General features: G+C 60.3%; 1 protein-coding gene across 12 annotated transcripts; it reads left to right on the top strand.

The window, feature by feature from the left end:
- The first annotated feature begins 541 nt into the window (after positions 1 to 541).
- ELN (elastin) lies at positions 542 to 23325 on the top strand. 12 transcript variants are annotated; one of them, XM_062632062.1, is made up of 35 exons: positions 551 to 864; positions 6717 to 6770; positions 7189 to 7215; positions 7377 to 7409; positions 8791 to 8835; positions 9393 to 9485; positions 9886 to 9945; positions 10060 to 10125; positions 10216 to 10263; positions 11325 to 11396; positions 11639 to 11665; positions 11862 to 11933; positions 14936 to 14962; positions 15424 to 15492; positions 15769 to 15813; positions 15939 to 16022; positions 16104 to 16163; positions 17010 to 17102; positions 17192 to 17242; positions 18411 to 18596; positions 18677 to 18736; positions 18885 to 19022; positions 19128 to 19187; positions 19636 to 19758; positions 19934 to 19987; positions 20189 to 20323; positions 20507 to 20554; positions 20966 to 21007; positions 21187 to 21246; positions 21673 to 21714; positions 21814 to 21858; positions 22128 to 22169; positions 22381 to 22410; positions 22529 to 22579; positions 22719 to 23325. In XM_062632062.1, exons 1-35 carry the CDS (start codon positions 786 to 788, stop codon positions 22766 to 22768), a joined length of 2271 nt encoding a protein of 756 aa, XP_062488046.1. In that variant the 5' UTR covers positions 551 to 785; the 3' UTR covers positions 22769 to 23325. The 12 variants fall into 12 exon arrangements, with proteins under 12 accessions (XP_062488058.1, XP_062488057.1, XP_062488048.1 ...); XM_062632063.1 differs by having other exon boundaries at positions 552 to 864; positions 21832 to 21858; XM_062632064.1 differs by lacking the exon at positions 8791 to 8835 and having other exon boundaries at positions 549 to 864.
- The last annotated feature ends 794 nt before the right edge of the window (positions 23326 to 24119 follow it).

Raw genomic sequence — 24119 nt, 5'->3', positions numbered from 1 at the left:
CCCCGGGCTCTGGAGGTGGCCAGGGGACGCGGTGGCTGGGCGCTGCGTGTCCCCAGGACACCCCAAGGTCGGGGCCGGGACGCGGACGCACGCTCCCGGGCCCCAGCCGCAGATTTTCCTGCGGACCGGCCGGTTCTCGCACCGTGCACCCCGCTCCCGCCACCTAACGGCCGCCGCCGGTGGTGCCCCGCTGCACCGGGCACCGGCACCGGGACCAGGACCATTCCTTCCCCCACAACCCGGGTGGAGCGGCTCCCCCTTGGCACCTGCCTGCACTCCGGACACCCCCGTTCCTTCTCACCCCCTTCCGCTCGGTGCCACCCGGGATGCGACCCCCCCCGGTGTGGGACAGACGTCCGGAGCACTGCCTCCCCGGCACCACCGGGGACGGGGTGTCCCATCGGGGTGGGCGCAGCGCCCCATTCCCACTCCCCGGCCCCGCCCCCCCGCAGGCTGCCTTGGCAGCTCCCCCCATTCCAGCTTTTTTGGCAGAGGCGAGCTCAGATTGGAGAAAGAGGAATTAAACCAGGAAAAAAAAAAAAAAAAAGGAAAAAGGGAAAAAAAAACCTCAGCCAGCCCAATCGGCTGGAGAGGCTGGTGTGTGTTTGCCCTTTCCTCATGACGTAGTGTCCTGTGCCTCTCTCCCCCCTTCTCCCTCTCCTTTTCCCCTCCCTCCTTACACACATTCCCCCCTCCTCTTCCCCTCGCATCCTTGGAAGCAACAATTAAGCAGCTCTGGGATAAAACACACAGCCTGCGGGAGCACGACGGCATTGCTTCAAGAGATGGCAAGGCAGGCAGCTGCACCCCTCCTTCCAGGAGTCCTCCTCCTCTTCTCCATCCTCCCGGCTTCTCAGCAAGGAGGTAAGGAAAGAAAAGACTCCTTCCTCTTTCCCCAGCTCCCGCTTTACACTCCCTCTGCACGGACCCTCATCGGCTGCTGCCTCCTACAGCCCCCCCCAGGTAGCCCCCGCCTGCCCTGGGTGCGTGTCCCCAAGCAGGGACAAGTGCCCCCTGCCCAGCCCTGGGCACCTCCCTGGAGGACTTTCTGTCCCCCAGCCCACCCGGGTGGGGCAGAATGTCCCCAGGGATGGTGGCAGGGCAGCCCAGGAATGGCATCACTGTGCAAAGCACTTGTTGGGAGAAGGCTGCGAGGTGCTATGTCCTAGTGAGAGCCCCTGGGGACACGAGAGGCTAGGGGATACAAGAAACTGAGAGCCATGAGGCTCAGGGACCCGCAGGCAGTGCGCAGAGCAGGGCAGCCAAGGGTGTCCTCTAAGCGCCCATGGGGCTTACAAGTGTGAGGGGCCCAGGGGAGCTGGCACCAGTCACCCACCCGGAGTGATGTCGTTGTGAGCTGGAGGGGCAGGGGGGGTCAGCGTGTTGCATCCTACAGCTGATGTGGGCGAGCTGCTGTGCAGTGTGTGGCTGCTGCACAGCTGGCTGGACTGGTGCAGCTGCAGAGGGCTCAGCCTGCCTGAACCTGGGCTCTGAGTGCCTGGGGTGTCCCCTTGCACTGTATCACCGGCGCTGGCTCCATCCACCCGTGCATTGCACAGGTCATGGCTCACTGGCTGGTGCCTTGGTTGAAGAGGGGCTGTGCAACACCCCAGCACATGCGCATGCACGTGCAGCAAACACGCTGCTGGTGCAGAGAGGCAAAGCCCGCGTGGACTGCACATCCCACCACGCCGTGGGATGCAGCTTGAGCTGCCAGCGCAGCAGGTGCTGGGTGGCTGGCTGGACACTTGTGTCTCATGGTCAGGCCATGACATGCACAGCGAGTAGCTCTGAACACTGAGTTTCAGCCTGCTGTGATGGCCAGACTGGGCAAAGGGCTGCGAGGTGGGGACAGCCTGGTTAGGTATGGGACAGCCCCCTCTGGAGACCTCTCCTGTGTCACACTGTGGAGACTGTGTGGTGGGCAGAGCCACCATCAGTGATGGTGTCAGTGCCAAAGTTGTTGCATGAGGCTTCTCGACCAAAGAGGACTGAGGACCAGAGGAGAGGAGAGGGCAGGGGTTAGGCAGTGCCAGGGCCGTGTATGGCACTTGGCAGCTGCAGCCTGGGCCACCCCTCGCCACAGGCAGAGCACTTAGGGGTCTGCCCGCAGCAGCTCCATCTGCCAGAGCCCTGCAGCTCCCTGCTCTGCCCTGTTTTGATGGTGGACTCCAGCCAGGGGCTGGTCTGCCTCTGTCTGTGCAGGGAGCATGACCCAGAGGGGTGCCCAGCCATACAGCACCTGTAAAGCCGAGCCACGGTCAGTGACTGATCCTGGGTAACTGCTGCTCAGGGTCAAGGTGCTTGATGGGATGCAGCTCAGTAGTGGGCAGTCTCCAACACCAGCAGTGATGCTCCATGCTGCTTGCTGCTACAGTGGCTTTGTGCCCCAGGTCTCAAGCAGTGGCCAGCTGGGACTGTCTTTGGAGGACATTGGTCCCCTGGTGAGATCCTGCAGCAGTTTCTGAGCAGTTTGTGACTGTTGACTGTGACTCAACCTCCAGAGGTGTCTGCTGATTTGGGAAGTAGCTCATAGAGGAGATAGCCATGGCCCAGTGCTGATGGGGACACCGGAGGACGCTTCTCCATAGAGGAATGAGCAGTGTCTCTGCAGCTTGGTGTGCTGTGTGGCACCAGGCAGGTTCAGCCATACCCTTTGCCCTGCCAGCCCTTGTGAACTGTGCTGGGACAGAGGCACAGACAGTGGCATGGGGGGGGGCTACCAGCCAGCATCCTCCTCCAGCACCCACTGCCAGTGTGGCTCCAAACCAGCCTGGCAGGAGAGGGACACTTGAGAGATCTCAGGGTCAAGGGGGAAATTGCACACAAATTGCACACAAAGCAGTGCTGAGGAGCTGAGTCCCAGGCTTGCAGCAGATGGTGGTACTTGGGAAACTCCCAGTGGCAGGTCAGAATCATCCCCTGCTGCTCTGCACCCTGACAGCAGAGTTGTACTGGGCACTGTGGGAAGGTGTATGGCTGGATCCCACGGGGAACCTGCTGTGTGTTTCCCTAAAGTTGCCAAGTGCAGCGTGTCCCAGCATTTGGAGCAGGGTATCTGTCCCACAGTGCTTCCATCCATCCATCCATCCACCCATCCATCCATCCATCCATCCATCCATCCATCCATCCATCCATCCATCCATCCATCCATCCATCCATCCCTTATTGCTTCCCATGGTGGAGTACAGGGCAGAAGGAACCAAGAGGACTCTCAGCCCTGCAGTTCTCTGGGACCGCAGGGTGAAGTTTGGGAGGTGCAGGGTACTGGCATCCCAGCATGGGGACACCCAAAGTCCCCGGGGTGCCCCAGGGCCAGCTGTGGGACTCAGGTGGTATTTCCCCCTCCCAGCCAGGCACCTCCCCAGGGCACCATCCTGCTGGGGCTACTCCCTCTGCAAACAACTTGCAGGGTGCAGCTTGTCTGCCAGCACTCTGAGATGAAAGCTAGAGTCTCAGGGGGCTGCAGAGGAGCTAGGCTGTTGGCAGCAGCCTCCCTGCTCTTCCCGAGCTGCTGCCAGCGAGCTGTGCCAGGGCGTAGCGCAGCTTCAACATTGGTTGGACACTGCATATTTCCAAAACCCATTTTCCCAAGAAAAAGCAAGCAGTGGCGTGAGGGAAGAGGGGAAATGCTATAGAAATTCTATGAAATATCAGCGGAGGTTATGTGCTGAGCCTGCCCCAGGAGCCCACAGGCACGTGAAGGGTGGCGATGTACAAGGTTTGGCTGCACAGTGAGGGTGTGAGCTCGCATCCTGTGGTGGATGCTCCAGCCTGGTCTTGGTCATGAAAGCTGTAGAATAGAGAAAACATCTGTACTTCTGGCTTGTAAAGAAAGCTGCAATCAGTGGTACAGGTAGAAATGGTACAGATGACACTGGCTTGAGAACATATCTGTGGGGTGGGTGCTGGGGGCCAGCCCAGTGCTCTGCAGGCTTACAACCAGCCTCGGCTCAGAGACAAGCTGCAAGATAGGAGAAACCCCCCTTCCTGGAGTGTCAGCAGGCTGGGACCAGGGGCAGAGGCAGCACAGAGCTCCTCCTGTACTGAGGGGCTGGTGACTCAGTTTGCTCTTCCCAATGTGCCAGAGGAATGCAAGATGGAGAGGTCAAAGAGGGGCATGCTATGCTGGGGTTATGGGCACTGTCTTCCCACTGGGATGAGCACAGCTCTGCCAGCACCAACACAGTCCAGGAAAGAGCTTCAAGAGAAGTGCAGAGCGGGCTGCCTTTGGCAACATGGTCAGAGAGAGCAGCCAGGGGGAGCAGCCTCCTGCAATGCTCCTGAGTGGAAGCCTTGGCTCCCCAAAGTCTCATGGCATCCCCATTTCTGCTATTCTGCTGCCCCCAGCCGTCCAGGCTCCTGCCAGGACTTGGTGACATCCTCCACCTACTGATGTGGGCATGGAGAGGATTGATAAACTGACACATCCCCTGTAATCCTCCAGAAGGTGCAGACCTTCTGTGAGCCACTGGGATGAGCACAGTGCCTTGGCCATGGTATGGTGTCTGGGGGAAGCAGGACCTCCCTTTCAGGGTCCACAGGAGGGTAACAATGCTGAAGGGTGGAGAATAGCAGCATGGCTGTGGGCAGAGGTCTCCAAGCACCCCAGGAAGGCTGTGAGCCATCCAGCCTTGTCCCAGTTTCCCCAGGGGTAGGAGAGCTCAGCCCAGGTTGCCGGGTGCTTAGCATCACCCAGCACGAGGGACCTTGCCTTGGCCATGGGGTCTGAGGCATCACCCTGGGGCTGAGCACTGCAGGGATCCCCCTGCTTGGTGGGGGATGGTCACTAGCCCCAGGCATGGGGGGACCCAGATGAATCTTGGCTGGATCCAGCAGGGCAGGGGGGGGGGAGGGCAGGAGATGTGTGGATGCTTGGAGTCTGTTTAGAAACAGGCAAGAAGCTGAGATTTATTTTTCCAAGCTGGGGTGGGGGGGTGGGGGGGGTGGGGGTGTTGCGGTGGGAGGGGTGGCGTGGGTAGGGTTGTGGATAGGGGAGTGTGCAGGGAAAAGAGCCACCCCATAAACCCCTGGCTGGCAGCTGGGCTGGGCTGTGCCATGCCATGCCATGACAGAGGCGTGAGCGGCCGGAGCGATGGCCCAGTGCATGTCCCCAACATTGCAAGAGACACCAGCTGCTCCAGGGCCAGATTTGTCCCCCAGCCCCAGCAGGGCCCTGGGGTTGGCTTTAGGGGCACAGTACTGTGTGACAGGACTTGGCACACGTCCTCTGTTTGTGTCCCAATGGGTTGGTAGGTGCATGTCTGCCGGTGCGTGTGTCCTGACATCTGTGTGTGCACAGTCTGGCACCCCTCTTGCGCACGTGTGTGTCCTGACACACATGTGGTTGCATCCCAGTGCCTGCTCTCTCTCTCTGTGGCTGGGCTGAGATGTCTGTCCTACTTGCCCTGGCGACATATGAGCAGGGTTCAGGGAACACCCTCATTCCTGCTGTGTCACAGCAGGCAGCTGTTGGGGTGAAGCAGGGGGCTATGGGCACAATGAGGGGGGACCCCCAGAGTTTGCACCTCATCTGAAATGGAGATGTGCAGCACAGTGTACCTCTCACCATGGCTGCCAGCTCTGTCCGACACCTGTCTGTGCTGTCGCTGGGTACTGTGCAGCTTGTGGTGCATGCACCCAGCTCCTGGGGGTGCTTGGGAGGCCAATGCAGCCTTGGAGCAGGACAGCAGGTCCTCAGGTCCCAGCCATGCCACTGAAGGGTCCATAGTGCCATCCAGCCTGAGCTCCATCCCCTCTGCCCAGAGCTGAGTGCAGCTTTGCCACAGGGATGCTGGCCATGGCAGCCCTGCTCTTGCCTCCAGCAACCCCCAGATCCTCCTGCCAGCCTCGCTGCAAATCCCACTGCAAACCCCATGGCAGCTGCCCTAGTGCCAAAAACATGCTCCAGCCAAAAGCGGAGCATCCCCCAGCACTGCAACCTCCCTGTGCCACCAACTCACCTGCAGGCCCCAGCCATGGCCCTGATGGAGCAGGGTGACCACCCATGGGCCGGCTGCCTGGTGGTATGCAGGACACAGCCCTTTGACAGAGTCCAAACCAGATGGACAGCGCTGTGGGGTTGTCTGAGCATGGGCTCCACATGCCCTGGAAAGCGATGATATCTGGGTGGTTAGACTCTCAGCTCAGCTTCGCAGAGGTGGGCACAGGGGTGCAGGTGGTTTCAGTGGATCATGCCACTGTCCCCCCCAAGTCCAACATCTCAGTACTGTGCCTGAGCTGGCTCTTTCACTGGCAGCGAGGCAGAGCAAGGCAGGGCAGGCAGCATGGGCAGGCGGCAGCCACAGCCAGGCTTGGCTGGGATCAGCATTGCCTGCAGGGCCGGACAGGTACCCCAGAGCCATGTGGAGCCGGAGATGATGGAGACAGCACTGGTTGTGGTACAGGACAGCAGAGCTGGACACCAACCAGAACTGCTTCACAGCAGCCCCATCTCCTTCCTTCCCATGGAGGACCTGCTGCAACCTCCACCAAGATGCTCCCTCAGCTCCTGGCTGGGGTACCTCCAAGCCCTGTCACCACTGTCACAGTGGGGAAACTGAGGTGTACAAGGACAGGCAGGGGCCTGCCCCAGGGCTCTGCTTCCCACCTCATCTGCAGGGAGCATCTTCCCATCCAAGGAGGTGTTCCCTCCCACCCCACCAGACAGACTTGGATCCCTGGGGGGATTTTAATGAGGGTCTCTTCTCTTGCAGGGGTCCCTGGTGCTATCCCAGGAGGGGGAGTTCCCGGAGGAGGCTTTTTCCCAGGTAAGGGGGTCCAGGCTTGGGTATCACCATGGGGTGCAGGTGCCTGGGGAGGTGCCTGGGGAGCCCCTCGTGCCTGTGAGCCAGCACAGAGGGCTGGGGAGCTGCCAACTGGGAGCAGGGGACATGGGGACAGCCTATATGGCTGCTCAGCCCTGGGTGGCTTCCTGGCAGTGTCCACTCTCCAGGACTGGCACTTAGGGCCTGCCCAGCCCTGGCCACAGGACTTGCTCATAGGTCACAGCCTGTCCCCGTTGTTTCCTCCAAAAGCCTGGGGACATCCCAGGGGGGATGCCCCATCCCCTGGCACCCTTGTGACCCTCTCTGTTTCCCCATGGACACGCTGGGTAGCCTGGCATGGGTGGGTGGGTGAGTGGGGGATGCTCACTGGGATGGGTGCTAAGACTGTTGCTGCTTGCAGGTGCTGGGATTGGAGGTTTGGGAGCAGGTGAGTGCTGGCACCAATTTGTCCATGGGGGTGCTGGGATGGGGACCCCTAGCAAAGCTGCTTGTGAGGGGAAGGGCATCCCCATCCTGCACCATATCCCCCCTTTGGGGGATGCTTGGAGGAAGGATGGCTCTGATCCCTCTCCACTCACTCTCCCCCAGGACTCGGAGCTGCAGGAAAACCTCTCAAACCAGGTAAGAAGCCTTTCCCTGGTGCTCTTGCCATTGCCAGCCATGCCAGGGGACAAGATATTTCCTGACCCCCGTTGCCCTTTTGTTTATTTCACATAGCCAAGGGATCCCCTGACCCTGGGCACGTCCATGGCCAAGGCACAGAGTGCTTTCTGCCCTGCCCTGGTACACTGACCCCCGCCAAGTCCCAATAGCGGCAAGGGAGCCTTCCTCCTTGTACCCTGCTTTGGCACACTACCCTGTCCCCTCCAGCCTCCCCAGACCACCTTTTCAGGGTGCTTGCTGCTTGCAAACCTGTGCCAAAGCTCCTCGGGAAGATGCCAGCTAACACTTGCCCTGCCCTGCCAGACACAGTGCCAGTGGGAAGCTGGCAGCTCTGCTGTTTGTGGCCAAGTAGCTTTTGCTGAGCCTCCTGCAGCCCATGCTGGGGTTTCACTGAGCTAGAAATAATGCAGTGAGAGGGTGCTTCACTGGGAGGGTGAGGAGAGGAGGCAGGAGGATGCACAGCCTGAGGGCACAGAGCCTGAGGCATGATGAGGAAGTGCTGGGGCAACAGGTACTGAACGTGCAGGGGCAAAAGTGGTGCCAATGGAAATACCCGGTGCTCATCGAGGCACAGGAAGAGATCACAGTATCATAGAATCCCAGACTGGTTTGCGCTGGAAGGAATCTTAAAGCTCATCCAGTTCCAACCCCTGCCACAGACAGGGACACCTTCCACTGGAGCAGCTTGCTCCAAGCCCCTGTGTCCAACCTGGTCTTGAACACTGCCAGGGATGGGGCAGCCACAGCTTCTCTGGCCACCCTGTGCCAATGCCTCACCCACCAAAGTTCTGCCTGCCCAGGCAGGGGTGCACAGGGGCACACCAAGCCTCCGGCTCCTGCGCTGGCCCGTCTGCGCGGTGGGAGCGCCAGCCCAAGGCGGGGGCCACAACCTCCGTTTGCTCAGATTTCAGCTCGTGGAAAGGAAAACAAGGCCCTTTATTTCTGCATAATTAAAACCAAATGTGGGGCGGCTGCGAAAACCCAGCCCCAGCCGTGCAGTGTCCGCGCCCCGAGCCAAAGGCACTGGAATTTATGCCTAGAGGGAACGAGGTCTTGATTAGCCCCAGATGTTGGAAGGCAGCGCTGGCCGCAGACCGGAGACGGAGGGACTCGTTCCTCAGCCATAAACATTACAGCTCCGTCCCCTCGTGGCCTGGTGGGGTGGGGGCAGGCAAAGCAGAAAGTGATGGGGTGGGGAGCCCAGACACTGGCAGCACATTTGTCACCTGTCCTTGTGCCTGTCCCTGGGGCACGCTCTCACCCTGTGGGGATGGGGCAATGGGATGTTTCTGCTTCTCTGGCCCTGGCAGTTCCCCGCAGCTCAACCCACTTTTCCCAGGGGTCGGAGGCCTTGGGGGACTTGGCCCACTCGGCCTACAACCAGGTGAGCACTGACCACTGGCCACCCTTTTCCAGACTGTCCCTGGGTGATGTCCCCAGAGACCCACCCTGGAGACAGCAAGGGGCTTTGTCCCAGTACAGTGCACTCCCTTGGCTCTCTGGTGGGTCTCATCTGGGCTGGGTGCTCTGCACAGACCTGAGGGACTGGCAGCCACCAACAGGCATCCCTGTGGTCCCACAGCATCATGGCATTGATCCACAGCAGGGTGACCCCAAGGAGTGATAGCTGAGGAAAGACCTGCAGCAGGGGAACCTGGTGTGTGCAGCAGCCAGTGACACTGCCATGGGCCCTGGGTGGCTGGCAGAGCTGGTGATACGTGGGATGCAGATGGGAGCATGTGTCTGGGGGGGATGCAGGGAGAAGCTGGTGCAGTACAGGGCAGTGCCTGCTAACCACCACCTTGCCCAGCCTCATTCCAGCCCCTGGCATCACGCTGCAGCCCTGCATGGCTCATCACCTCCTGTGCCCACAGTGGCCAGCATGGAGGGCAGGACCAGGACACGTTTTGGGGATACTCATGCTGGTTATTCTCCCTGCAGGTGCTGCAGGTGTCTTCCCCGGAGGTGCCTTCCCTGGGGCAGCCTTCCCTGGTGCTGCCTCTGCAGCTGCACTCAAGGCAGCTGCGAAAGCTGGTGAGTGCTGGGGGTACCCAACAATGCCAGGCAAGGCGACGCTGGGGCTCCTGGTATCCCCTGAGGCCCTGGGTTGGAAAAGCTTTCCCCGTGGAGCTAGGGGGATGCAAGTGGGAGGTGCTGGTCTTGTGGGGATCGCTGACAGTTCAGAGGCACTCTGTACATGTTGGTGTGCTGGCAAAGGGGTATTGGCCAAACCCAAGCCCCAAGGAGAAAAGACCATCAAGCCACTGGGTCCTTGTGCCCAGCTCTAGGGGACTCATCCGTGGTACTGCCTTAGAGTGTCCCTTGTCTCCTAAGAGCTGCCTTTTGCTTGTCCTTTCCTTTGGCACCACTCCGGCCACCCCTAGCTCAGCAGTGGCATCTCACACTGGTTCATTCCTTTTCCCAATGCCCCCAGGTGCTGGCATTGGTGGCGTGCCTGGAGTTGGTGGTCCTGGTGGCCTCGGGGTCTCTACAGGTAAGGAAATAACCCTCATCCCAAGCATAGCTGAGCCTGGGGCAGACCTGTCCCCATGCCTGCCATGGTGTGCAGGAGCTGATGAGGGGCTCAAGGGATGTCTGCTGCCTGCAGGTGCAGTGGTACCTGGTGTGGTGCAGCCTGGGGTTGGCGCAGCAGTGAAACCCCCAAAAGTACCAGGTAGGTCCATGGCCCCAGAGCTGGGGGCTGGGGAGTGGGGGGGAATGGCTCCTGCCAGCTGCTCATTGTTGCCTTTCTCTTGCCTGGCAGGCGCTGGGATTCCTGGAGCTTTCCCAGGTGGTGTGCTCCCTGGTGCAGGTGAGCTGGGGATCCCCAACCTACCAGCAGCACCCCAACTCCTGAGGGGGTCCCCACCCAGTGCCAGCATTCCAGTTTGAGTCGACAGCCTTGTGGCCAGATGGCCATCGCAGCACATCCCTTGCCTGCCCAGCAGCAGGCTTCCTGCAGCCCCTTGCTGCCCGCATGCTGAGCTCCCTCCCTGCCCCATCACTGCTGCCTGTACTTTCCAAACCCTTTTGCTGGGGCCATAGTGACATTTCCACCGTGCCAAAGGCAGGGGAACCCAGCATCTCCAGTGGTCTCATGTCAAGCTCCATGGGAGCAGGTGGCATCAGCACCGGGAGAGGAGCGGGCACAGCCCATGCCAGGACTGGCTTGCCCAGCAAAAGACTGTGTGGAAAGAAGGGGGAAGTAGGGGGAGGAGGGGGAGGAATTCCTCACTGCAAAGTAATTCGAGGGAGGAAAACTTGTGAAAACAAGATGTTTCAACATTGTCAGAAGAACTGTGTTGCTGGTCAGGAATGTCTTTTCCATGTCTGAAAATGCAAGAGTTATAATGAAAGACATTTGTGAAAGGGAAAAAAAAAACCCACACACCACCAACAAAAAAAAAAACAAACCCCAAAGCCCAATCCAAGTGACTGCAAGGCCAAAGCACTGCCTATTGCCCCTGGAGGCCTGGGGCTTCCTGTGCCCCAAAGAGCCCCAGCTTGCACAAAGGCACTGCAAATCACTGGGCAGTGAGCAATGCCCAGGCTTGGCTATACCACAGCATGGGCTAGTGCTTTGCTGTCATGAGTGGGACCTTCTCACAGGTGCCATGTATCCTGCAGGCACCTTGAGCTCCTGTCCAGGCTGCCTGGCCCTACAAAGGAAAGGCAACACCAGGGCTGGAGCAAACACTTCCTTGGCAGCTCTGCCCTGGGACTGGCACAGGGGGGGCAGCAAGCCCTTAGTGTATGGGGATGCCCTGTCTCAGGGTACAAGGGTTGGTGCTGAGCCATGGATGGGTAACAAGGGTTTGGGAGCTGGGTGCAGGGGTCTTGGTTACAAGCAATGCTCTCTGGTCTCTTCCACAGGCGTCCGCTTCCCTGGCGTCGGGGTGCTGCCCGGAGTACCCACTGGTGCTGGAGTCAAGCCAAAAGTTCCAGGTAAGTTCCCTAGATCGCCTGGGGACACTGGGGTGGAGGGTGGGTCCAGGGCTGGCTCCAGCTCTGCCTTCATCCCCATCCTGCCAGGGCTGGCTCCAGCCCATCATTTGGGTCACAGCCCCACAGGGCACATGGGCAAGTGAAGCCAACCTTTGGCTGAGCCTATGTAACCCACGCAGACTAGTTTGGACCACGAGGAACAGCCCAGATTCTCACATGGGTGCTTTTGTGTTTCTGCCTAGGAGCAGGAGCCTTTGCAGGAATCCCTGGTGAGTGTCCTGTCTGTCTCGCCTATCCTTCTCTTCCTTCCCAAGCCTGTTCATCACAGCCATGGCCTCCCCCCGCCAGAAGATGCCTCAGGGCTTCCTGAGCCACCCACTCTCTTCTACCAGGGTGCCCCGGGGCACTCCCCTCTTGCAGTGACTGGTGCGGGCTCCAGGTGAGAGTCTGCTGTTGGCTTTGCAGGACTAGGAGGTTTTGGAGGTCAACAGCCCGGTGTCCCCCTGGGGTATCCCATCAAAGCTCCTAAGCTCCCAGGTAAGCTGCCACAGCCAAAGGGGCTAGGGGTGATAGACCCCCAGCAGTGCCAGGAGGACCCGCCATTCCCCAGGACTGAGCCTGGTGCCACCAGGTCCCCTGGACCTGCTGCTGGTGGTGGCTCTGGGACAGCAGGATAGAGCAAGGGGCAGGTGAGTCCAGCAGCAGCTCCTGCCTATGAGCAGCTGCTTGGATCCTGCTGCTGGTCTTGCCACAGCCCATGAGGATGATGCTGTGCCTCTCTGTGGCTGTTATAAGGTAGGAAAGAGCATGTTCTGGGGACCTGCTTTGGGGTAGACCACCGCAGGCTGTCCTTGGCATGAGACACAGCCCTTGCAAGAGCTGTATAGCTTTCTGTGGCTTGCAGGATTGCACCAGGTATCACTGAGCATTCACCTGGGCTGAATATCCTGGCTTGAGGAGCTCTAGCCAAGGCCACCAGCAGCAGGCAGGTGATGGAGATGGAGCTCCAGGAAGGTCTCACCCCCCACTGCCCACCCAGATGAGGATCTGCTCCAGCCCAGGGAAACCTGTGGGTGCTCCGCCCCCATGTGGGGCTGCTCCAGGAACCTTCAACACCCAGCCCTGGGCTGGGTGCCAGCTCTGCCTGCCCCCAGCCAGCCATGCCCAGGCAAGGACAGTGGAGGACAGGCAGTCCTAGGCAGCCAGCACCAGCTGCTGTGCCCTCCAAGGGCCATGCTGCCAGCTTACTGGTCCCAACATCATTGCTGAAGAGGGGATGCTCTTGGGACCAATAAGCTGGCAGCATGGCCCTGGAGGGCACAACACCCAGTGCTGGCTGGGACCAATAAGCATAAGATCTGGGCAGCCAGATCTGGGCAGGCTCCTGCATCCCTGGGGTGTTCAGTAGATCCATGGGCATTTTCCCACTGGCCAAAACAAGTTGGTGCAGGCAGGAAAGCCTTGGTGGGGGGAGCCCATCTGTGGGGAGTGGGTCCCATCCTGGCTCGGGCGCTGGCCCTGGCAGCTCTGCCGACTTCCCCCTGCTGGGGCCCATCACCGCAAATGGCAGCAGAAATACTTGGCCTGCTCTAGCTTCCTCCTGTGGAGGCAGAGTTACGCTCCTTGGGGCGACTTGGCCTTGCTGCCATTGGATACCGCCTGGCTCTGGATGCAGCCCATCCCCAGACCGCCTTTCATGGGGTGCCTGGTGTGGAGAGCAAACAGCCGGTGCATGGAGCAGCCGTGCCTGGCTCCATCCTGCTGCAGCCCTGCCAGGGGCCTGCAGCCCAGCCTGATACAGCTGCAGGCTGACCCACTTCATGGGGAGCCTTTGTGAAATAAACCAGGGGAGGTCAACTCATTCCCCTGGCCAGGGAGCGCCATCAGTGCATCACATCTTTCACGGGGACCAACAGGACAGAGGTGGTGTCCCCAGCTGTGGTTTCAGCTGCTGGGTGCTACCTGGTGCCCCAGTCCTTCCCAGGACACTGGGAAATGCCAGTTTGTCACCTCTGAGGGCTCAGGACTGGCAGCATCGGGACACTGGGCTGGCTGGCACCCTTCAATGGTGCAGACAGATGCAGGGGCTGCCACACATCCCCATGTCCCCTGTGCTGTGTCACAGCTGAGTAGAGATGAGATGAGGGGACAGTGGGGAAAACAACATTTTCAGCGGATAGTCTCCTTTTTGGAGAGCTCCTGCTCTGTGCTGTCCCCACTTAACAGGCAGCCCCAGGGCCAGCCTGCTCACTGGGGGCTCAGCCTGAAGCTGCGGCTGAAATCAGGGTCCCAGCTCATGCCATAGGGATGGGGACTGCTCCCCACTACCCAGCCATGCTGGGATGGCACTGATTAGTGCAAAACCCTTTTCACGCCAGTGAGTGTGCCCATTCACCCTGAGCCCCCCCCCCAGTGGTGCTGGTAGCATCCTCATGCTGGTGCAGGAAGGGTGCAGACAACCCTGGGGTGGGGGCTGCTCTCACATTTGGCTGGGGGTGGTGGGGAGCTGAACTTGGACCCGGCAAAACCCTTGGAGACTTATGACCCTTGGAGTCACCTCCACATGTGTCACCCAGTGCTGGACCTTTCCGCAGCTTTGGGGTGAGTGAGGTACTTAAGAGGATGGCGCAAGGGAGGTTGCCAAGGTGGGGGACACCCAGCACAACTCACAGCTACTACAGCCTGCAATGCATCTGCCACTGTGCTGGCATGGGACATGATGGGACAGCCTGGCAGAGTGGAGGGAAATCTGGAACCACATGCTTGCTGGCTGTATGGGACAGTGTCCCACACTCAAAGAGACACTTTGCCATGAGCAATACTGTCCTGGCTGCAGACAGCTGCATCCCTCCTATCCCACAAACCCCTCAGCAGGAAGACTGCGTGTGAGACACCCTCCACCCTAAGTGCTGCTCGAGGTGCCCCCACTGGGGTTGTGGCAGCCCATCACTCCTCCTCAGGCCACTGCCAGCTGTAATGGGAGCTTGGTGCTGCCCACCCCAAGCACATATTCCCCACTGAGTCACGGGCATCCCTGTGCCATCCTGAGCAGTGGGATCATGCTCTTTCAAAAGGAGACATTTCCCTGGCTCAACATTGCTGCTCATAATCCCTCCCTGTCCCTTCACACCGACCTCCTAAAGAGGTCACATTTCAGCAGAGGCTCCCAAACTGTCATTCCAATAAAACCCCTTCATTTGGAGCTGGCCATGGTGCAGGCAGCTGGGTACAGCTCTTGCCGCAGGGCTCCCAGGGGACCTCCTGCCAAAGTGGGATCATAGAAGGCTCCTGCAAAACTGGCTGAGTGCCACAGCCTTAGCCCCTGACAGTGAGTGGCTGTTTTTAGAGATGCTGCTTCCAAGGTGATGGAGAAAAGCATCTCCTGGCCTGGCTTCATCATGGGAGTCGTATCTTGGAGGATTTACTATCCTGATGGAAGGTGCCCCAAGGGCTGGTGCTGCAAAGAGGGGCTTCACTGCGGGGCAGAGGGGTTGCAGCCACTGGCAGACAAGTACTAACCTATCACCTTCTCTCTCCAGGTGGCTATGGATTGCCCTACAGTACTGGTAAGCTGCCCTATGGTGAGTGCTTGTAGCCCTCACTCTGCAGTCATAGTTCTTCAAAGCCCCACTGGCTGCCACCATGGCTTTGTGGTCACCAACCCTCTGGGTGGTATGAGGAGAATCCTGCTCCCAGGGTGAGGTGGTCCCTCCAGGGACCTGTGCCTTGCCCTGCTGTGCTACCTGTGGGCCTAGCTGGGAGCAGCCCAGCTCTCCTGGCATTCCACGGCATGGGGGACACTGGCAGCGGTCAGCTGGCTCTGCCAGGATATGTCTTGAGCTGCAGCCAGCTCCAGGCAGGGATGTTAGAACTGACATATCAGCTGCAGCAAAGTAGGTTCCAGCACACCACCCACATCCCTGGGCACCGAAGGCAGGGAGAGCCTTTGGGCTGAGGGAGCTGTTTCATTGCCCCCTTCCTAGGGCCAGTGCCTGACTCATCTTTGCCTTTCTGTTTGTGATTGCAGGCTTCGGGCCAGGCGGGATAGGAGCTGGCATTGGAGCAGGAGGAAAGGCAGGGTACCCCACCGGGACAGGTATGCTCCCTTTCCAGGCAGCCCTGGGGTGGGGGCCTGGCATGGCCATGGTGGGGGAACTGGGAACTCCAGTCACTTTGCTGGTCCTTAGACAGGGCATTGGGCTCTGCCAGTGACAGTGTCACCCCAGGCACAACCTGGAGGGATCCAATGCTTCCCAAAGGAGAGCGGGGTGGGTGATAACAGGAGGGGCTAGTCCCCAAAGTCCCTGTGGGGTGGGGGAGCTGAGGTGGGAATGGTCTTGGGACCTTAGTGGCTGCCCATGTCCTTCCCCAGGAGTTGGCACACAGGCAGCAGCAGCGAAAGCAGCAGCAAAATACGGTGAGTCACCCTCCGAGGACACATCCATCACTCATCTCCCCAGTGGGGCTCCCTCCCTCCCAGGCCTGGGGGATGCTGGTGGTGTCCCTGCATCATCAAGCTGATAGTGCCCTTCTCTGCGGCAGGAGCTGGTGTCCTGCCAGGGGCTGGTGTTCTGCCAGGAGTTGGCGGAGTGGTACCGGGTGCTGGTATTGTTCCAGGGGTTGGAGGTGAGGCAATGCAGGTTCTGGGGTTCCCTGGGTCACCTCCACCCATCCCACACCCCTGACTCTCTCCCACTACCCTGGCAGTTGGAGGTCCTGCAGCGGCGGCGGCAGCAGCGAAGGCAGCAGCAAAGGCAGGAGCTTTTGGTGAGTTCCCCACTGCCAGGGACAGATCCTGCTGCTGACTGTGCGGCCATGCACTGGGGCCAGGGCTGCTTGGAATCACAACCGGCCACATCACCCCCTGTACCATCTCCTGGGACGCTCTCCCAGGCACAGACCCCTGCCATGGCTCCAGGGCTGCTTGTTAGAGCTTAGGCAAGGTGAAGCCACTGTGCTGAGCCAGAAGCTTTTGCTGGTGGAAGTCAAAAGCTGGTGAAACCTCCCACAAGGCTGCAGAAGGGCTTGACCCCTTTGGGGGCAGGCTCCAGAAGCCTGTTGGGAGAGCACGGCTTGGGCGTCGAAAAGCCTGGATTACAAAACACAGATTTTCCTGCTGCCTGAAACGGTGGTGTGTCCCCATCAGCCATGGTTTCTCCACAAGAGATGTGGTTTTGCTCTGACATGGCGTAGGGACAGGCGGAGTCTGTAATGAGCCTTTAATTGTGAGCAGAGGGACATACCTGGTGATGTAGAGCTCATGTTCACTGCCTTGTTGGCTGCTTTGTGGGGGGAAACTGAGTAGCAAACAAGTGCTCATTCCAATGTATCCAGAAGAAACATGTCAGCCCTGAGAGCAGCTGGAATTTATGACCATGGCCATGGGGGACCCCAGAGGTCTCCAAGCTCCTGGGTGGTCTTGTGGGCTCCAGACCCCTCAGTTGGGGGTAGGAAGCTGGGAATCCCAATCCTGGGAACATCCCAGATCCCCTGAGCAGCTGAGGTGCTCAAAGCCAGGTGCCACGGAACCTCCTGTGACACTGGGAGAAACCACGTCCACACCAGTGGCAGTGGGTGTTTTGGGGGGTGTCTGACAGCTCTGCTTCCCTCCAGGTCCAGGGGTTGGTGGTGTCCCTGGCCTTGTGCCTGGCGTTGGTGGTGTCCCCGGCTTGGTGCCTGGTGTCGGAGGTGTCCCTGGGGTGGCAGGTGACTGTCCCCAAGAGCCCTGTACCCATCACCCGGCTCTGCGGGTTGTGGGGGCTGGTGGCTGAGGGTCCTTCTCTCCCTTATTCCAGGAGTCGGGGGGCCAGCAGCAGCAGCAGCAGCAGCAAAGGCAGCTAAGTACGGTACGTGCTGCATGGTGCAGGGGGCTCCCAGCAGCTCCCTGGGGACCCTGCTGACCCTCTCCACCCTGGTTCTCTGGGTCACTCTGATGCCTGCAGGCTCAGCCTCGCTGCCTGGGTGGGCAGACATCCCAGGGTCACCACCTTCCAAAAACCTGGTGAGATCTAGCAAATGGATCCAACCTGGCTAGCAAAACCCAGGTACTCAGCAGTCATAACCTCTCCCAAGGGAGCTCCAGCGAGCAGGATCCCGGAGGGGATGAGGGGTGTGGCAAAATAACAGGGAAGCTGTGAGCCCAGGCACAGAGAGGAAGCAAAGCAGCCCCAAAGCTCCACATAGGGGTGTCGGATCCCTATGCTGCTCCAGAAGGCAGTGCCAGAGGTCACATGGGTGGGTCCCAGGACCTTCTCCTGCATTATCACTGCCAAGCCCTGTGAGTCCCCTTGGAGCAGCCATGCTCAATGGCAGCTTTCACAGAATCATAGGATAGTATGTATTGGAAGGAGCCTTAAAAATCATCTAGTTCCATTGCTGGCCATTGCTTCCATTTCTCTTCTGCATCATGTAGAAAAAAATCCTGCCAGGTGCCCAGGGAAAGATGGGATTTAGGAAGATACTTGGCATTGACAAGTTAATGGGAATGTGTTCTGCACTGCGTGCCAGGCATGGGCCAAGCAGGAGACCACGACATCAGCCCCTCTATCAGCCCTTCCAGAAGTGACGCATTGCCTGTCCCTGTGGCAGTAACGAGTGCCAGTGACTCAGGACTGTCACTGCCCTGGGAAACTTCCCAGCCTGGCCAGTGTGCAGAGTACCCAGCCCTTCCCAGCAGCTACTGGGGACTACCAGCCACATCTCCTATGTTGCTTGTTTGGCTGCAAGGCTTGATGTCCACATGATGAGGACCATCTGGAGCCCCCCATGATGATGGATCATCACAGTCCCCTGTGCTGGTGACTTCCCAGCCACTCTTTTACAACTGCAGATTTACCATCCTCACTGGGGCCTCTTGGGACAAATGGGACCAGTCCCGCCCTTACAGCACTGTGGAAGAGGTGGTGGGGTGCTCTTCCAACCACAGCATGACAATGAGAGCAGACCTATGACAAGGTCCCACCTTTCAACTGTTGCTGAAATGAGATCTAGCTCCCCCTCTCTCATTGCCTGCAGGAGCTGGGGTCGGCGTTCCCGGCATTGGTGGTGTTCCTGGCGCTCCTGGTGTCCCTGGCGTTCCTGGTGTCCCTGGCGTTCCTGGTGTCCCTGGTGTCCCTGGCGTCCCTGGCGTCCCTGGTGTGCCCGGTGTGCCCGGTGTGCCCGGTGTGGCTGGGGTTCCTGGTGTGGTGCCTGGTGTTGGAGGTGAGCAGATGGGCTGGCACTAGCTGATGGGTGGTGCTAGCCTCACTGGTCCCATGACTCTCTTCCTTCTCTCAATGCAGTGGGTGGCCCAGAAGCTGCTGCGGCCGCAGCAAAGGCTGCAGCGAAAGCCGCAGCATTTGGTGAGTGACCATCATCCTTCTCCAGGGAAAGAGGAGGAACAAGGGGTGCTCACAATGAGCAGAATGGGGGGCACCTCCAGCACTGCGGGTGGCAGAAGGCCAGTGCATACAGAGCCTGCTCAGCCACATCCTGAACCTCTCTCTGCAGGAGCAGGGCGTGTGCCTGGTGTTGGTGTCCCCGGTGTTGGTGTGCCCGGTGTCGGCGTGCCCGGTGTCGGCGTGCCTGGAGTTGGCGTCCCTGGAGTTGGTGTGCCCGGTCTGGTGCCTGGGGTGGGAGGCATACCAGGTGAGGTGGTGTCTAAGGGATGCTTGGCATGTCTCCAGAGGCTGAGGGGTGCTGGTGTGACCACCACGGCCCATCACTGCTTCTCACGCTTCCCCTCTCCCCCAGGAGTTGGAGCCCCAGCAGCTGCCGCTGCTGCCAAAGCAGCCGCCAAAGCAGCCAAGTATGGTAAGATGGGATCTCTCCAGGGTTATCCCACATATACTGTCTCCTGGCACTTCCTCACCCCAGGTTACTGCCTTTGTTGGAGTTGAGGCCCAGCACTGAACAGGGTCCCTGTGGGTCGGGATGAGGGATGAGCTCTCCTCAGGGATGAGGAGATGAGGACGTGGGATGAAGTCATGGCTGTGTCAGTGGGTGCTCTCCAGAAAGCTGGTCTGCATGAAGGTTCCTAGGTTCACCATCCTTACACCTCATACATTAGTCCATCCACCCTCCCTTCTACTCACCCATCCACACCACCAGCCAGCCAACCACCTCAGTATCCTTCTGTCCACTCATCTGTCCATCCATGTGCTCAGCCCAGCCTGCCATGGCTTTTCAGCCAGTTCCTTCCACCACCTCTCTTCCTGAGCTCCTCTTCCACCACCCCTCTTCCTTCCCTCTCTCCTTGCAGGAGCAGGTGGTCTGGCTCCTGGTGTGGGTGGACTTGCGCCTGGTGTAGGTGGACTGGCTCCTGGTGTAGGTGGCCTTGCTCCTGGAGTTGGTGGCCTGGTCCCTGGTGTTGGAGGTATCCCAGGTGAGGAGGAGGATGGCAGGTGATGGTGGCAGCCTGTCTGGGGAGGAGAGGCACAAGGAGGACCTCAGTGGTCTCTGTCAGCTCATGGCCACTCCTTGGAGGGATAGGCTCTGCCCAGCATTGCTGGAGAGGACGCCCCCAGGGACACTAATGCCCTCTTGATGTCTTTGCTCAGGGGTCGGAGTTCCAGCTGCAGCAGCCAAAGCAGCAGCAAAGGCAGCCAAATTCGGTGAGTCGGCCAGAGGAGCCCATTGCTGGCAGCTCTCCCCACTTGGTGGGCAGCCAAGCTCTCCCCGAGCCCTGATGTGGCACAGCCTGGTCCCGGGGGAGCCCAGAGGCTTCTGGATGGGCACCGCATGTTGAGCAGATCATGGGAGCATGGGGATCACACGGTGACCTCCCCACGCCACCTCACCCCCTCTCTCTGCAGGTGCCGGCGTTGGAGGGGTGCCTGGCGCAGTGCCTGGTGTTGCTGGGGTGCCAGGAGTGACGCCTGGTGTCGGTGGTGTGCCTGGGCTAGTGCCGGGTGTGGGGGTACCTGGTACTGGCATCCTCCCCGGGGCAGGTACGTGCTTCCTCACACCCCCATGGGGACCTGCCTGGGGGCAGGGGTGGCCAGGGATGCTAAAAGCCACCAAGTCACATTGCAGGGTGGCCGGGGGGGATGCAGGCGGGATGGGGGATGGTGGCATGTGGGAGGGGCACAGGGGTGACCGTCCTAACTGTGGTGTCCTCATTTGCTTTGCAGGCATCCCCCAATTAGGGGTGCAGCCTGGTGCTAAACCTCCAAAATTGGGTAGGTATCTCTGCCACCCGGCCCCAAGGTCCACCTCAGGTGGTCACTGGGTACCCTTCTCATGTGGCCATTCAGGGTGCTGTCCTCACTTTGTGTGCCCTGGTGCCACAGTGGAAGGTGGCCCAGGCATTGGAGGTGGCATGCTGGCACCTATGGGTGCAATGTGCCATCTGTGCCCCCTCCCCTTGACTCACTAGGGACATTTTTAACCTCCTCTGCACTGCTTGCAGTGATGCATTACACAGGGGTGAGCCCCCTCCAGGTCTTCTTGCTCTGGGTACTGTGATATGGGTGTTGGGGCCACCTAGGATGGGTGTTAGGGCCATCTCAGTGGGTTTAGCACTGTCTGAGGTGCCCAGAATTGTGGTTGCTGAGCTGTGGGGGGACAAGTTAATGGTGTCTTTCTGGCAGGTGTTCCCGGGGTTGGAGTCCCAGGGATCAGCGGTGTCCCAGGTAGGTGCTAGCAGGAGCTGAACCCAGGCAGTGAGGATGGGGCGGCAGGGGGATGCCCTCCCAGAGGGATAAGAGGGGAGGGATGCTTCCCTAGGGCATAGGTGGCTGCCTGATGAAGGACAGGCACACGTCAGGCTAGGCCTGTCCCTGCTGGCACTCACTCAGGGTCCCCATCATAGGTGGCCTTGGAGTCGGTGGCCTTGGAGCTGGTGGCCTCGGAGTTGGTGGGCTTGGTGCTGGTGAGTGATGCTGGTCCCTGGCATCAGGGCTCTTCAGGGCTGGGGTCCAGGGAGAGGAGCAGCAGCAGCATGCTGGCAGAGTGCTGGAAAAGGAAGGGTTTGTATGGGATGCAGGGTTTGCAGGGTCACTTTTGTCCCCTCTGGGTCACACCACACACAGTCACTGTGCCCTGTGCCCCATCTTGTGTCTGCTGCCTGCCCTGCTCCCGGGCATCAGAAAGGAATGCTATCACCAATCAGGTACCAAGGGCCATAGCACCAGCGTTGCCATTCCATGGGGACAGGGGCTGGTACTGCACCGTGTCCCCAATATGCAGAGATGCGGGTCACTGCCCGGTGACCCTCTGGTCTCATAGCAGGGTCTGGCTGCACCACAGCAGCAGGGAGCCCCAGTGAGGGCTGCACTGATGCCCTTCTCTGACACAGGGCTCTTGTATCCAGGAGCTGCTGGGAAACCTCCCAAGCCAGGTAAGAAACAGGAGGTGCTCTGGCCGGGGGGGTTTAAAGTGTGACCCTCATCTCTGTCCCCATCCCCACCCTTGTGCCTACACTCCCCACCCTCAACAGGGTTCTCTCATCCCACAGGTTTTGGTGTCGGGGGGCTGCAGCCAGGTGAGTGCCCATGTTTGGGGTGGGGCGGGAGTATCTTCCCTGCCACATCACACTTGTCCCCACTTGCTGTCCTCACCTGCTGCCATCCCCTGCTGTGCACAGTACTGCCTGGGAGAGCACCCCAAACCCAGATAGGTGCCATGGTGGGGATAGGGGCTTTTGTAGCCGCTTCCATCCCTCCAAGTGACCCCAGCCAGGGTGCCCCAGCCAGGCAAGGCTGGGGTGGCACTGCTGTCATAACCTGTCACTGGCTATTGCTTTTTCCCCAGGGGTTGGAGTTCCCGGCTTCGGTGTGTCACCAATACTTCCAGGTACCATTCCCAGCTCTCTGCCTCGGCACCTCCCAGGGCACATTTTGTGACAGCTCATGGAGACACGCACAGCCCACGGAGCAGGGGGACATGGCCACAGCCTGGGGAAGGATGCAGGGTGGTGGACTGAGCTGGGGGCGCTTGGCTGGGGGGTGTGGGGCAAAGCAATAGGGGTGCCTGGTGACTGCTGAAGGCTCCACTCTCCTTTCAGGTGGGGTTGCTGGTCAGCTGGGATTTGGTGGTGAGTGTCCATCCCCCATATGGGGTATTTTTAGGGTGGAGGGGGTGTATCTATCCCCTGCACCCAGCGGCCGAGCAGGTTGGAGGTCCCACTCACCCCATTCCTCTCCTCCCTGCAGGGAAGCCCCCCAAGACCTATGGAGGAGCCCTCGGTGCCCTGGGCTTTAGAGGTGAGCGCTGCCACTGGTGACCCCCACCACAATGGGGCCGGCTCCTGCACCCGTGCCCTTCACCCCCACCCCCCGGGGTTGGAGGGTGCAGAGGAAGCCTGACCCTGCGCACATCCCCCTCCCCGCCCCCCACCCCCAGGCGGCGTGGGCTGCGCACAAGGGAAGTACTGCGGGAGGAAGCGGAAGTAACCGCACGTCGTCACCCATGACCTCATGAACTTTGGTGCTACTGCATGGTCCAGAATGTAAATCCCAAGCAAAGCTGAGACACCCCCACCACCCCCCACCCCCCAAAACCCCGGACCCAACGTTCCCAGGAGGGGCCCTGTGCCTCCGGCAGCGCTTGTCCCACCCCCAGCCCCTCCATCCCGGTGGGGAGCGCGGAATAAACTGCGGCGAGCAGCCGTCCCCCTTGGTGCTATTGCTCCCTGCGGGATTTGAGGGGCTCTTGGGGTGTCGCCACCCTACCAGCCTCAGCCCTGTCCCCGGAGGGGGGAGGTCAGGATGAGGGGCACCTCACATTGGAGGGAGGGAAGGAGGGAAGGGGGTCCCAGCAGCGGGGAGCTGCTCGGGGAGGGATGTCCCTGACAGCCCTGGGCTCCCCCCGGTCCCCGCGCTCCGGGGGGGGGGCGCGGCCAGGAGGGGCTCTGTCCCTTCATGTTACTCACTTTGCTATAACCGGGTGGGACGCCCTATGCAGAGGAACTCACTTCCGACAGACAAATAAAAGACAAGTTTTTAAATGACTCTGGCTCTGTCCTGTGTCCTAGTTCCTCTCCCTGTGGTGGTGGCAGCGGTGGATGCCACTGCTCCATCTCTGTGCCTGTGGCTCTGCCTAAGCCTGGGGACTAGCTGGGTCCGTGGTCGGGGGGATGCCGTGTGCCCCACTCTGTGGTCACAGACCTAGGACACAGCGGGTAGGTGAGGGGAGAGCCTGGGGACCCAGGGGTGTGCCCATGTTCCCACGGTGGCAGCTTGGGGATGGAGGGACATCCATGCCCTGTCCCACAGTGACATCCCCAGGGATGATGGTTGCTCTGCCCCATGGTGACAGCTGAGGGATGCAGGGACACGTGCATGCCACGTCCCATGCGGACAGCCTGAGGACCAAGGGGTATGTCCATGCCCCTTGGTGTCAGCCCAGGGGACGAGGAACACATCCATGCGCTGCGCCATGGTGACAGCCCGGGGGATAAAGGGGACACCCGTGCCCTCCCCATGGTGACATCCCCAGGGAGGATGGGGACGTCCTCCCGCTACGCCGCCGTGGCAGCTGGGGTCCCAGGCCTGCGCCCCGCGGCACGGTGCCAGCCGGGCCAGCGCACGGGGCTCCCACGGTGCCCGCCGCGACAGCACGGGCTGCACGGCTCCCACGCCTCCCACGTCAGAGAGCAGAGCTCGCCCCGCCCCCTTCGGCCCCACCCCCCCCCCTCCGACCACGCCCCTCCCGCGGCCGCGCCGGCGCTGTGCTCCCGCCGGGCCATCCCCGCGCGTCGGAGCCGCAGCGGCAGCGGTAGGGCCGGGGCCCGATCGGGCCGGG

The sequence above is a fragment of the Pezoporus occidentalis genome, unplaced genomic scaffold (genome assembly GCF_034315485.1).
Source record: "Pezoporus occidentalis ecotype Australia unplaced genomic scaffold, CSIRO_AGI_Poc_V1 ctg380, whole genome shotgun sequence".
Classification (NCBI taxonomy): domain Eukaryota; kingdom Metazoa; phylum Chordata; class Aves; order Psittaciformes; family Psittacidae; genus Pezoporus; species Pezoporus occidentalis.
This window is presented reverse-complemented; position numbering and strand designations above follow the sequence as displayed.

What these genes read in the sequence shown, in the direction of transcription:
- ELN (XM_062632062.1), top strand. Translation starts at nt 786, where the DNA reads ATGGCAAGGCAGGCAGCTGCACCCCTCCTTCCAGGAGTCCTCCTCCTC. An exon ending in AGGAAAACCTCTCAAACCAG is followed by an intron (nt 7,410 to 8,790) that starts GTAAGAAGCCTT and finishes CACTTTTCCCAG; the next exon opens with GGGTCGGAGGCCTTGGGGGA. An exon ending in TGGGAAACCTCCCAAGCCAG is followed by an intron (nt 21,715 to 21,813) that starts GTAAGAAACAGG and finishes CACCCTCAACAG; the next exon opens with GGTTCTCTCATCCCACAGGT.